Source organism: Delphinus delphis, chromosome 20, assembly GCF_949987515.2.
Source record: "Delphinus delphis chromosome 20, mDelDel1.2, whole genome shotgun sequence".
In the NCBI taxonomy this organism is placed as follows: Eukaryota; Metazoa; Chordata; class Mammalia; order Artiodactyla; family Delphinidae; genus Delphinus; species Delphinus delphis.
In genome coordinates, this window is record NC_082702.1 from 46,791,512 (window position 1) to 46,806,347 (window position 14,836).

At 45.9% G+C, this 14,836-nt stretch overlaps 1 protein-coding gene across 5 annotated transcripts in view; it reads right to left on the reverse strand.

Annotated features, from left to right (window-relative positions):
• The window catches only part of WDR59 (WD repeat domain 59), a 108,407-nt gene that overhangs the window by 79,325 nt on the left and 14,246 nt on the right, over positions 1–14,836 (reverse strand). For all 5 annotated transcript variants that reach the window (XM_060000882.1, XM_060000881.1, XM_060000880.1 and 2 more), the window contains exons 3-7: positions 11,637–11,772; positions 7,468–7,553; positions 6,277–6,357; positions 4,074–4,111; positions 205–293 (exon numbers count right to left, since the gene is read on the reverse strand). In XM_060000882.1, the coding sequence (XP_059856865.1) occupies positions 205–293; positions 4,074–4,111; positions 6,277–6,357; positions 7,468–7,553; positions 11,637–11,772 (430 nt within the window). The remainder of the gene's footprint in view (positions 1–204; positions 294–4,073; positions 4,112–6,276; positions 6,358–7,467; positions 7,554–11,636; positions 11,773–14,836) is intronic.

A 14,836-nucleotide genomic window follows, 5' to 3' on the forward strand; every position in this document is an offset into this window, starting at 1 on the left:
TCGTTTTCTTAACCACTGATCATAATGTCTCACTCCCTTATCTTCCATCAACACCAGTTTGATCGGGAAGCAAATGTCATCTGGTACTAGGATCTTAACGTGGCAATTAACCAGGCTGCACAGGGTACCCTGGTCTCTCAAAACAAGTCCTGCTATTCACAGCATCCTCTTCAGATCCTCTCAGAGGGGAAAAAGATTACTTACCCGCTTGTCCCATATCCGTACATCCCCGTCATGACTGGTGGCAAGGCAATTAGCGTTTTTTTTATTCCATTTGACCTGTGAGGCACCCGCTGCAAAGAAAAATCAGGGGAGGAAAGCTGTTGCCCTCAACGCCTTCAGCACCAGAGTGGAGCTTATCCAGGGGAGCTGGATAATGAGCTCCGGATGAGTAAGAACAGAACTCTTCAAGCTTCTAGGACTGCATCAGCTCCATCGTTAAGGAGAAAATGAAGCCAAAGAATAAATGAATTAACACATGGGAACAGGATCAGAGTCACCTAATTGAGGAAATAATCTCACTAAGGAGAAAAAAAAAAAACTTCAGGTTACCTCCGAGCAGAATCAGCAGGGAAATACAGTTTCTTACAGAGCGGCGGTTCAGCCCGGCTCTGCTGGCTGGTAACTGACACATCACACAACCTGGCCCTTCATCCTCTTGGACACCAAGCTTGCGCTCCCAATCAGAAGAGCCTCAGCTCAAAGCCTGCTCCTTCCCACACTGGTTTTTTTGGTTTCGTTTCTGGGGGAGGGAGTGTCTTGGAAAAACACAGCCTCCAGATGAGGCTCAGCTGAAGAATAAGCCCCAGTGTGGCCCAATTCTGCCCTCAGAAAATTATGTGCACCCCACCCCCACTCTCATCTCCCCATGAGCAAGCGGTTACACGTGGCCCTGCGTGGAGACAGGGAAAGGGAACACTCCTGGCACCATGTGAACTCAGTCCTCTGCCAGAACACAGAGGTAACAACAACGGGGACAAAAGAGCTACATAAGAGAGGAGGCATACTGGAAGATGCCAGAAGGGGCTGAGACGGGTGGAAAATTGGGGCATAGCAGCACTTCCAGCTGACTCAAAATAATCACGATGATGATGTTAAACCAGAACCACATGATGACTCTCCCTCCACCTCTTCTTGTTCTTTGCTCAGACAACACATGACATTTCTGCTTTGACACCCTCTCCCTTTGGGTGGGTGTTTATTACTTGGGGACACCGCAGTGGATCCAGGACTTTGGAGAGCAACCTGACCAAGAAACCGCAGAGTATGAGACAGGAAGCAAGGACTCAGAACCTAACAGGAAATAGAGTAAGGCCCAGACTTTACCCTTGCTTGGTTTTGGTGAGGGTATTTGTTTGCTTATTTGGTTTTTTGTTGTTTTTTTTTCCTTGAGACACAAGGCACCTTAAGTCACCTAAGAACGAATGATGGAGACCCTGAAGTTGGAGGATGGTCTCCTATTACTTAGGAGACCCAGTTTCTTTGCAAGAAATGATATCAGCTAGAGGAGAAAGTGTGTAAAAAAAAAAAGACTGCTCCAGGGTCCCTGGTGGCGCAATGGTTAAGAATCCGCCTGCCAATGCAGGGGACACAGGTTCAAGGCCCAGTCCAGGAAGATCCCACGTGTCATGGAGCAACTGGGCCCGTGTGCCACAACTACTGTGCCTGCACTCTAGAGCCCGCGAGCCACAACTACTGAAGCCCGCACGCCTGGAGCCCGTGCTCTGCAACAAAGAAAAGCCACCGCAATGAGAAGCCTGCATACAGCAATGAAGAGTAGCCCCCGCTCACTGCAACTAGAGAAAGCCTGCACACAGCAACAAAGACCCAACGCAGCCAAAAATAAATAAATAAATTTATTAAAAAAAAAAAAATACTGCTCCGTCTCCACGTGACAGTTACCAAAGAATTCAACAACACAGGAAAAAAAATTTTCTCTATGTCTTTAATGTTGTGTCTAAATGAGATGATGGATGTTCACTCAATTTACTGTGGTCATCATTTCATCATGTACGTAAGTCAAATCATTATGCTGTACACAAACTTATACAGTGCTGTGTGTCAATTATATCTCAATAAAACCAGAAGAAAAGGAAAAAGAAAAGAAAAATAAGTTCCAAGAAAATATGCCTTTCCCAGTAGGTGGTCCATCAGAACATGAAGCCTCCCAGAGGATTCTGGGAACCCCCTAATTCAATGTGTTTTATTAGGATTGTGACACCAGGGTCAAACGGAGACCTCCCAGACCATAAGAGCTCTCAGAAACAGATAACGCTCTGGAGCACACACGGACATGCTCTTACTGACCCCCTACCCCAAGGTATAAACAATGTGCTCACAGAGAGATGAGGACCACAGGCTCTGGGGAGCCGCAGCACCCAGGCTGCACCTCTCAGGGAATGAGAGCTCTGCCACCACTGAGACCTCACTGAGGTGCAAAAAAGAAAGAAGTCTCCTACCTCTGTTTTTTCAGAAAGACTCCCAAAAGAAAGCAATTAGAATAATCTTTCTTTTTAGAGGTCCTCTATAAGCCATCTAACTTAAAAGCCTGCAAGTAGAAACAACAAAGTCAGGGATGGATGACTGCGACATTCACAGACCATTAGTAGTTTCTTTCAGCTCAGTGTCCTCTGCAACCACGTCTGTGGGCCATTCTATGCCTCAGGTCATAAGTGCCTACAAGTGTGTGTGCACAGGTTGTGAGGGAGGCACCAGCACAGCTGTTAAGCACTCAGCACAAGCGACACAGGTGCCTGAGTTCCACATCCATGGAACAAACACTCCCAGAGCATCTCCACAGGACAGGCGCTTAGGCTGACCCTGGTCTGCAGCCCTGAACAAGGCAGACGTGGTCCCTAACCTCACAGAACAAACCAACCAACTGCTTAATACAGTCATGATGTTTAATGCCTTCAAATGATGAGGTGCTGGGGTGCAGGGGGATAAAAAGAAGAATAATGTGATCATTTTGGAGCAAACACCAAATGTGAATTCAAATGACGCAAGAAGATACAAAAAAGCAGGATTTAAGAGACAGATAATATGATCTGTTTTGATCAAGGAGGCCAAAATAGAATACTGATGGCTGGGCTTCATCATGGTGGGCAAGGTATACCGGTTCTATGCCCAAGTTCAGCTCTCAGGAAGTGGTGAGAATACTCTGTAACAGGCCCAATGCAGCACTGCAAAAAGAGTCAAATTCCAACAGAGTGATGAAAACAGGTAGCTCAGAAAGTGATTTCAAAGTTTCAGTATGCCCAGTATGCCCATAAATGATACCACGGGGACACAATCAGTATAATCTAGACTGTGCGGAAACCGCAGTTTCTTCAGTAAAGAAACTGCAGGGAAGGAAAAACAAACAAACAAACCAAAAAAGGGAAGGGAGGAGAAACCTACCAACTGAAAGAGATGAGAAATATATCAACCACTTATAAATACGGACTTTATTTGGATTGATTCAAATAATTTGTAAAAAGAGAACAAAAAACAAAACTACTGAGACTACTGGGGAAATCTGAATACTGCTTAAATATTTGACGACATTAAAGAGCTACTGTTAATATTTTTAGGTATGCTAATGGTATTGTGGTTATGTTTTTTTTAAAAGGATTCTTCTCTTATTAAAAATACTTAACTGAAATATTTGTTGATGAAATGATATGACACCTGGGATTTGCTTCAAAATAATCCCAAAGGGGATAGGGGTAGGGGTGGTGGACTAGCGGGTGAAAGAGGAAATAAGATTGTCTGTCGACAACGTTCAAGCTGGATGACGAACACAAGGCAATTCATCCTCTTCTAGTTTTATACACTTTTGAAAGTTTCCACAAGAAAAAGTTTAAAAACAAACCAATGTGGCTCCTGCCCTTGAATTTTGAAATAAGTTCCTGACCACATTCTACAGTCCTGACTCTAACTTCTGCGAGGAGCGGGAGAAGGGCCCTGTGACGTGGACCTTACAGGTCCACGCGACCGTGGACAGAGCCTGGGGCATGGGGGACGGGGGGGGTCAGTGGGAACGAAGCAGTGGAAGGAAGGGAATGCAGGCCGCCGGGGGGGCGTCCACTCACCTACAGCAGACAGCGCAACGGTCGGCTTCCGTGTATCTCTGAAACATAAGAGTCAGAAGTCAAAAGCCCGTTCACCTGCCCCCATCCACCTGGTGCCTTTCTCCCGCTGCTCGCATTTCTTCACTTTCCTTTCAGTGGGAATGTGAGGACCTTAAAAAGTAGTGTAAAGAGAAGCCTGTCTCCCTCCAGCGAGATGAACTTTCTCAGCCTCTTCAGCTGAGGCTAAGAATTTCCAATTATACAGTTGTATCCACAGAGAACAAATTACACGACCTGGCGTGGCCTGGGTAACTCTGATGCGGGGGTGGAGGGAGCCAAGGGAACCCCTTCCTGGTGTCATTTCTCCTGTGGAACAACGGGACAGTCGTGGAGGCGTAATTCTGCAAGAACCAACAGCACTGCCAAGGTGGACTGGAAAACTACTCTGGGTGTTCCCAACAGCCAAGAGGTAGAAGCAACCTAAGTGTCCACGACTGATGAACGGATAAATACACTACTGTCTCTACATACAATGGATTGTTATTAGACCTTAAAAAGGAAAGCAATACTGTCATGAGCGACAACATGGACGCACCCTGAGGATATTATACTAAGTGACGTAAGTCAGTCACAAAAGGACAAACACTGTATGATTCCACTTACATGTGGTACCTAGAGTCGTCAAATTCATAGAGACAGAAAGTAGAGTGGTGGCTGCCAGGGACTGAGAGGAGGGGGAAACGGGGAGTTGGTTAATGGGTACAGATTTTCAGTTCTGCACGATGAAAAAGTTCTGGAGCTTTGCTGCACAACAATGTGAACATACTTAACACTACTGAACCGCACTCTTAAAAATGATTAAGATGGTAAATTTTGCTTTGTGGCTTTTACCACGATTTTATTTATTTTTTTAAACTACTCCTGGATACAATGGAAGACTCAACCGTTCACCACGAATGGTCAAAATGACAGAACTGGGCAGCCCCCTAGGGCTAGGAGGGCCAGACAAGGCAAATCTGCAGCCCTGGCTTACTGTTCAGAAGACCTGAGAAGGCAAGTCAGTTCAAGTGTCTTTCAGTCTTTAAATTATGAAAACAACTGTTTCATGTAAATGAGGGACGCTTGCCCCAGAGCTCCCAGGGGGCGGTTTGCTCGTTAAGAGCCCCTCTCTTCCACTTCCCCTGGATTTTCTGCTCCTTCTCCCTCCTCTGGCGCTGCCCTTAGACCTGTCACCTTGGAAGCGCTAACCTGCATGGGATGCAGGTGAAGTCAGCTGTGTGCATCCTTACTCCCTGAGGATCCCTTTCCCTGGTCTGTCTGGTCAGTCAAACCTCAATACCTGGCTTGTCCTCTGCCTACAGTTTACCTTTCAGTGTAAAGCATCACAAAGTCACCGCCATTTGGGAGCAGAGTGGCCTGGCTGGGGAGAGGGTGTCCTTTCTGGGGACTCCACAGGCCACAGGCCCTCTAGTTAACGGTTACGGGGAAAGGAATCTGCTGTACAAAGAGAAACGGGAATGGATGTTTATTAAGAACTCAGGACGCGCCAGGCCCTGGGCTGGGCGCTCCTCCACTCTTTGCTCCGTGGAGAGTTGCTCTACGAGGTGGCTCTCAGCCCCCTTTCCAGAGGGGAAGCGAAGCGTCACCAAGAGCAAAGCAGCTGTCCTGGAGCACTGCTCGCTGCAGCACGTGTGTGTCTGTACCCCTCAGAATGCCCCCACCGTCACCTGCCACTTCAGGAAGCTCCAGCCTGACTTCCAAATGCCAGAACCTGTGGTTCTCTGACAACGGGATTTCCCTGGCTGCTGAAGCCCGTTTTGCAAACCTCTGTGACAGGCCTGAAGTGCCAGGGAGCTGAGGCCCCCGGGGACAGCCTTCAACCAATGACTGACAGTGACGGTGCCCCCGCTTCCTCAGCCCTCGGAGGGGAACACCTCTGAGGAGGGAGTGGTACACCAGCCCCTAGTGTTCCCAGTAAGACCAAGCTCCACCTGTTCATGGTGGTACCCAATTAGATGATGTGCCCTCTCTGTGTGGCCTTCCCGATCCTGTCTCTCTTCCCACCCCCAATGGCAGTTCTGTCCCCTCCTAAACAACGTATCTGCAGTGTCTCCTCATCTCAGGGTCTGCATCTAGGGAAAACCAAATTAAGATACCCTATCTCTAAAACAAAGGTCCCAGATCATTCCACAGCCAAGTGGTTATGCCTCTTAACGGTTCTTACTTGATATCCCAAATGTAGATGTAGGTGTCCACAGAGCTGGTGACCAGGAGATCTGGCTCAAACACTGCCCAGTCCAAGTCACTGGAAACACAAGGAATAAACAGGACAACAACGAAGAGAAAAAAATTCAGAGTCCATTTCCAAAGCATTCGCAGATTTCATTTCTAGTGGCTTCAGAAAGTCACTGTTAATGGGCCCCTGAACATGGTTTAGGCTGGGAATCTCCAAAGTTCTTTGGGAAAGAAGACTTAACCAAGCTCTGAAGGAAACTTTCAGGTCCTTCCCTGGTTACCACCTGCTCCCCCAAACCAAAAGAAACAGAGCATTTCAACTTAAAACACATACACACACAAAAGCGCACATACGTGCATGTGCGCAAACTAAGACAAAACAAAGAAAAAAACCCCACGTAATTGTTGACATCGTTTTTTAAGTCAGACTCAACCACAGGTACCTTGAGTAAACCCAACATCTTTAAAGCACTGGCAAACTGCCGTGTTGCCTCACAGTTTTCAAGGAGGGCAAGCAGGGCCCTGGTCCTCCCCACCCACGTCCTCACTCCTTGAAAGGCACTTGCTACACAAACAGTTAACACAGGCCGGGGGTTCTGGCCTTTCCCATCACCTCCCACGTCAGCTTCACCACTCCCACACTTCCTGCTGCTACTTCTCACAAGAAGTTTTCCCCACCCAGAAAAGGATGGATCCAGGAACATTCCAGAAGCCAGCTGGAAGGCCACGAGTGGGAAGCAACTGGGCATCTGGGTAACGGACTATGATGCGGACTATGAGGAGCTCCACGTGGTGCCCCACTGTGGCTGGACAGAGAGCAAAGGGCTGGCCCCCAAGGTCTCTGTGCTCCAGGGCACCGCCGACCATGAGCTGGGGGATTCTGCGGGTGTAAGTTCATCTCCCTCCTACAGCAAACAGCTCTAACCCTTTATTCTGGACCAGGCTGTACCTAAGTGTCTCCTGGGATCGGGGTTAACAGCTACAGGGATGCTGGCTCCTGAACACTGGCTGTTCCTCGCTGCAAAGACCATCACTTCAGGACTGCTAAGGACGCAGCAGCCACCTGGAGCCAATGCAACACAGAGGGTCCAGCCTGGAGGGGGACGGTGTCTTTGTTTCACTTCCCGAGACACTGCGACAAAGTGAGACAGGCCAGGGAGCAGTGGAGGGCTGTGCCTACCTGATGACACGAGTGTGGCCTTGTAAGGTCGTGCTGACTTCCCCACTGCCGTCTTTCCACTTATAAAGGTCGACACGTTGGTTGCTCTGAAAAGAGACAAGGGGAAACCCATCTTGAACAGTTATGGCTGAACTAAGGCTACAGACACGCTCGTGAGCACGTGAGCTATGGGCTATGGAGCCGCCCCCAACCATCAGAGGAAAATCCTCCCTGCCCTAACGGTCACACACCCATCTCCCCAGCTGCTGTCACACTCCATGTTCGCAGCTCACCCTTCCCACCATCAAATGCCCGGAGTCCACCTACCACACTTTGAAAAAACACATGCATGAGAAAGAAAACAGAATCACCACTAAAAGGGTGTCCTAGAAGGCAAAATTATAGAAGACTCCTTGAAATATGAACTTCTTTAAGGGTTAAGCAGAAAGACACAGGGAAAATGGGCCAGAAGAAACCACAATTACAATAAGGACAAGGAAGAAAAACAAAGCTTCAATCAAACTACATTTCTCTTAAAGAAACAAGCCAGCAAATGCTCCCTAAATATCATGAGTTCACGAAACACACTGAAAATGGATAAAGATTACTAATAGACTAAATACTATTAGTAGGCTATTTAATAATTTCTGAACTGATATATATATATATATATATATATATATATGTATATGATGGATTTTCATTTTAGCTCAGAGACAGATAGTTGTATACAGCTCTGAGATTTTTATCCAGAAATGCCAGTTTCCAATTCTAAATAGGTAAGGTTCCTGTCAAAAGGTAAGGATTCAAAATAGCTTCCAATGGGAATAGGAGTGTAAAGAAAAGCACCCCCTCATCTTTTTTATTTATTTATTTTTTTGCGGTACACGGGCCTCTCACTGTTGTGGCCTCTCCCGTTGCGGAGCACAGGCTCCGGACGCGCAGGCTCAGTGGCCATGGCTCACGGGCCTAGCCGCTCCGTGGCATGTGGGATCTTCCCGGACCAGGGCACGAACCCGTGTCCCCTGCATCGGCAGGCGGACTCTCAACCACTGTGCCACCAGGGAAGCCCCCCCCCCATCTTATAATAACATTCCTAGCCATTTCCAGGGTCTGCTAGTGCCAGTTTATGCACTAGGAACCTTAAGAAACCTGCCCTCTGCTCTTTCCCATCACACTGCACACTGGGTGTCATCACCCACATCACAGGTGAGGCAACTGAGGCTCCAAAAGTTGGATGGGCGCTCAAGATAAAACAGTGAGTGTTGAAACTGGGACTTGACCTCAGATTTGCCTAACTCCAAAGCTCTTTCTCCTGAAAATGCTTGCCTTCCAACCAAGAGCAATGAAGGGAAAAAAAAAATCAGTAAATTGAACTTCATCAAAATTAAAACTTTTATGTATCAAAAGACGTTATCAAGAAAGTAAAAAGACAATCTACAGAATTGGAGAAAATATTTGCAAATCATGTCCCTGATAAGAGTCTAGTATCAGGAATACATAAAGAACTCTTATAACTCAATAGCAAAAAGACAAACAACCCAATTCAAAAATCCGCAAAGGACTTGAATAAACATATCTCCAAAAAATGATATACAAATCGCCAGCCAGCACGTGAAGGGATGTTCAACATCATGAGTCACTAGGGAAATGCAAATCAAAACCACAGTGAGATACCACTTTATACCCACTAAGATGGCTAGAATTTTTAAATTACAAAAACAAAAACAGGAAATAAATTTTGGTGAGGCTGGATTGTGCATTGCTATGCAATGCTGATGCACTGCTGATGGGACTGCAAAACGGTCTTGTGCATTGTAGAAAACAGTTTGATGGTTCCTCAAAAAGTAAAACACAGGCTTCACATGGCCTTTCAATCACTCCTAGGAATATATACCCAAAAGAAGTGAAAATGAGTACCCAAAAAAGTACATGTACAGGGCTTCCCTGGTGGTGCAGTGGTTAAGAATTTGCCTGCCAATTCAGGCGACACAGGTGCGAGCCCTGGCCCGGGAAGATCCCACATGCCGCGGAGCAACTAAGCCCATGCACCACAACTACTGAGCCTGTGCTCTAGAGCTCACGAGCCACAACTACTGAAGCCTGCGCACCTAGAGCCGGTGCTCCGCAACGAGAGAAGTCACTGCAATGAGAAGCCTGCACACTGCAACAAAGAGTAGCCCCCGCTCGCTGCAACTAGAGAAAGCCCGCGCGCAGCAACGAAGACCCAACGCAGCCAAAATAAATAAATATATTTTTTTTAAAAAAAGTACATGCACGTACATGTTCTTATCGGCACTATTTATAACAGCCAGCCCAAATGTCCATCAGTGGATGAACAGACAAAATGTGGTGTATCCCTATGATGGAATATTATTCAGCCATAAAAAGGAGTAAAGTACTGATACATGCTCTGACGTGGATAAAGAAGCCAGACACCAAAGGTCATGTATGGTATGACCCCATTTATATGAAATATCCAGAATGGCTAAATCCAGAGATGGAACACAGACTGGAGGTGGCCAGGGGCTGCGGGTGGGGGAATTACTGCTTAATGGTAAGGGGGTTTCCTTTGGAGTGATGGAAATGTTTGGGAACTAGATAAAGGTGGCAGTTACATAACACTGTGAATGTAGTAAATGATACTGAATTGTTCACTTTAAATGATTGTCTGAAAAAAAATAAATAAATAAGGCTCTTTCTTGCCACTCCCAAACACATGCAGTATTAATCCACTTGGGCCTAGTACTGAAGGGTCAGCCTAAATCTGTGCTTCCCAATCAGGGGAGATTTTGCTTCCCAGGGGACACCTGACAATGCCTAGAGACATTTTTGGCTGTCACGATGGGGGTGGGGGAGGATGCTACTGGCATCTAGTGGGCGAGGGGCCAGGGATGCTGCCAATTTCCTACAAAGCACAGGACAGCCCCCACCACGAAGAATGATCTGACCTGACCTGTCAACAGTCCCAGGGATCAGGTCCACTTTAGTCGTTGTCCCTGGTTCAAGGCAGACAGTCAGATTCTATTTTGGAAATGACGGGGAACGGCAGCTTTTTGTTCCTTCTAAAGCTGACAGCATTGCTCTTCTTTCTTTTGTGAGACGCTTTCCTCTCACAGACTGTCATTCCCGACAAGAACAGACCCAGACAGCACTGCGAATGGTCATATTCCCTGGAGGATGAGAAGGGCTCCTTCAAATACTGCCCTCCCGGCCCAGTGCAAAAGGAGCCAGAGGTTTAGGTCTCTAATTGTCCTAGGAGAACAGAACACTGATAAAGAATCAGGCAAGGGATACCAGAGATGATCTAAGCCCAGATATTTTTTCCGTTGTGAACCCCTTGGAAAACCTAATGAAACATATGCATCTTTTCCCTGGAAGAATTCACATATGAACAGGATTCAATCAAAAAAGAATCCCTTCCTTTGAGTGGAAGGGTGTATGGAATCTTCTGATCCCTCTGAAAGCAATGACAGTTGCCCCCAGACCAGCTCACCAGGTCCTTCCTTAGAACGTCTTTCAGTCACTGGCTAGTTACATTCATGCAGAAAATGGATTCTTATCACACACAGACATAGAGGTATCTACCTGTTTCCCTTTCCAAATCTGGATTCAATTCTTAGAATTACCGATGGTACCCCCAATTCTTTTCATATACATTTAAATCTGTAATTGCCTCCATCTTCCTTTTAGAACCATGTAACCCCTCTTTGCCGCCTGAGAAATGACGATTATGTCCTCTTCTCTACGTAGAACACAGACCTACCAGCCTAGATCTCACATTTAAAAGACTTTTCCGGGCTTCCCTGGTGGCGCAGTGGTTAAGAATCCGCCTGCCAATGCAGGGGACATGGGTTCGAGCCCTGATCCAGCAAGATCCCATATGCCGCGGAGCAACTAAGCCCGTGCACCACAACTACTGAGCCTGCACTCTAGAGCTTGTAAGCCACAACTGCTGAGCCCATGCGCCACAACTACTGAAGCCCGTGCACCTAAAGCCCATGCTCCACAACAAGAGAAGTTACCACAATGAGAAGCCCGCGCACCGCAACAAAGAGTGGCTCCCACTCGCCACAACTAGAGAAAGCCCGCGTGCAGCAATGAAGACCCAACACAGCCATAAATAAATAAATAAATTTATAAAAATAAAAAAATAAAAGCCTTTTCCTGTATTCCTTGAATGAGCTCACCGAGGCTGCAAAATAGTGCGCGAAGCTGTCATGAGGATTCCACTGCACGGCTCCAATGTCCCACTTGCTCTGGCGTGAGATCTTTCTGTGACCTTCGAAGGGGGCATCTAGACTGACGATGTATAGGAATCGGCGGCTAGGAAAACAACATCAACATTATGAAAACAGAACAGCATTAGCACTAAGACAGAAAAGTACATTTGGAATGACATACGGTTCGCAAGCAGTGCTCAAAAAATCCCCAGATGTACATGACGTTTATCGACTCCGAAAGGCATACAAGTGACAAGAGTAACTCGTGGCTGCTGGGCAAGTGGGAGCCATACTCCCTGTGAGATCTGTCTCTAGAGATGGTCCTCCCTCCCATATCCATGGAAGTCTGACCTCCTCCACCAGATTCAGCTCCAGCCCAGCCCTCTCCCAGGCTTTTCCAATCCCCCAGTTAGGATCATAGCTGCTTCCACACGACTCCCATGACACAGTCTGCATTTGGACTACAGCACAGCACTTATCTCTGTAGCAGAACTGCTAACGTAAATGTTCCTGTCCCAAACCAACTGAGTGTTTGGGGTATGGAGCATGTCTTGAATATCTCTATATGTCCCTCCTCACTAGGCACAGTGCTTTGCATGCAATAAACGTGTGTAAAATTAAACACCTCGCTTATCACTTAGCTAAATAATTTGAGAAGATCTCAAATTCCCGTGCAAGTTGACTACTTGGTGATGGGAACTAAATTAACACTATCAGAAGGGGAAACAATAACCAAAAAATAATCATAATGAAAATAATAATAAGTGCCAATAATGTTCAAGGTGCCAATCAATATAAAGGATCTGAAAACGGTGATGTCCTTTGTTCACCTATTTTCCTTCTGTTTTAAGAAAAAAATCCTTGGTGTGTGTATCAACCTCTTCAGCAGCCATCAGCGGTTCTTTGTTGGGGAGCGCTCCAAGCCCCCGGGAGTCGGCGAGGACAGGTGGGCTCAATAATGAAGAAAAAGATTAACTGTCCCCTCTCAGAACAGACAAGAAGTAGAAAGTTAAAATGGCATGTAGAACTCTAGCAGAAACCCGAGGAGGGATGGATTAAGAGAGAAAGGAAGCACAGGTAAGACACAAACTAAGAGAATTTCTGGGGCTTCTGAGAAAGTTGATATAGTACAAAGACCTAGAAACTCTGACCTCTTCCTAAGGAATCATCTGATCCCATGGCAGGCAGGCCGGCATTTCCCATTAGAATGAAACAGGGCAAAGGTCAAGCACTATATATATGGCGTGTTTTTCAGCAGGGGAAATCAGAGACAGTACAGGGCAAATGCAGAACAGCAGAAGGTGGGCACTTCAGGATAAACATGCCTGATTGGACATAACATGTTTGTCTTCATCCCCCACTGAAGACCCACTAGAATAAGAGTGAAAACATAAAAGACGGAAACCCACAAAGAAAATGAGGGAGGAAACGGAAAGCCGACAGAAAAATGGTTAAGTGATCCAGGGTAAAAACAACCAGCACCCAAGGGCCTGCAGAGCGAGCTGGTTCACACTGTGGAATCCAGGCCCGCAGGAGCTGGAGAGGAAGAGAAACTACCTCAGAGGAGCCCTGGGCCTGGGACAAGAGGCACGGCAGGGGGTGAGTGAGAGCTGCTGTGCTCAAAACAGGGCAGGAAGTGGAGGGTGAGACGCTCAGGCCTCTTTCCCTGCTCAGAACTCACAACACATGGCTTTTAGTCTTCAGATGGTGACTAATGACAAGCGGATTCTTCTCAGGAGGAAGTGTGCAGCCCAAGAAAGAACGAAAGGGAACAAAACAACAACAACAATAAAGCCCTGGAGATGATGGCATCTGGGCACCCTCCAACAAAAGGGCCTAGTTCCCACCTGATCTCCCTACAGTGGATCCCACCATTGCACACGTAAACAGAGATTCCACTCACGCTTTAATATTAACAGAGAGCCCATGAGCATCAGTCACAGCAGGAAACTTGAAAGACAGAGACCAACACAGCCAAAAGGAAAAGAAGGAAATGGGCGGCACAGAGGAAAGAAGAAAACCTAGAATTAATATTCTCAGAGACATGAAAGAAGACAATTTAAAGAACAGAGAACAAGAGCTCTTGGAAACTAAAGTTATAGTTGAAATTTTAAAACCTGACAGAAGGGTTGGAAGTTAAAGTTGAAGAAAACTCCCGGAATGCAAAACAGAAAGATAAAAAGACCGAAAGTTCAGAAGAGAATCCATACAGGATATCCAACATGCACTAAGAGAAGCTCCACAAAGAATGAGGAAAATTATCAAAGACATAATGCTGGAAAATTTCTCCAAACTAAAAGACACAGATTTCCAGACTGAAAGGGCCGTCCCAGGTGCTAAAATTATTTGTTATTTTAATCTGAATGGTGACCATATGGGTGTATATATATGTAAATTTGTTTGAGCTGTTCACTTAAGCATACACTTTACTACACATATTTTAAAGTTCAATATAAGAAAATGAAATGGTGAACTTCAAGATCATATTGAAAAATAACATGGACGTATGCATGTCTAAGAACACATCAGAATAAGAACACTCGCATGATTTCCAGTTATATAATCCCGTTCTCTCCTAGAATGCTACAAATGACAATATCCACATCAGTCAATACTGAGAAATCTAACGTCTGAGATACAGTTCTTCCAGGGCACCTGCAAGTATTTTATGGGTTGTTAATATGGCTACATAATGCCAAGTATATGTTATTTTTCTATTTGTTTAGATAAAACAGGTAATAATGTCAAAAACGGGAGGAGCGTCCCTCTAAGTGCCCAGCACAATGAATGAAAAAAGACACATACCAAAGCGGTCACAGTGAAAATTTCACACACACGAGAGGTAAAGATAACACTAGGGATAAAGATAGGATTTCTCCAAAGAGAAAAAATAGGTCACACACAGAGTCCAGAATCAGAATGGCATAGGATCTCTTGACAATAACTCTGAGAAAAAGAACTCCACATACTGATTTAACCCAACAATTGTTACATGACTACATTGGAAGGAGGGGGAAGGCCAGGTATATATACATAAGGGACTCACAACTGAAGTAGAAGTGCTAAATATTCATCATCTACTGTAAGAAGTCAATTTGAATATCTGTGATGGATAAATCAAGATACAGCAGTGTATGTAGTATACCACTTGGAAAAATAGAAGCAAC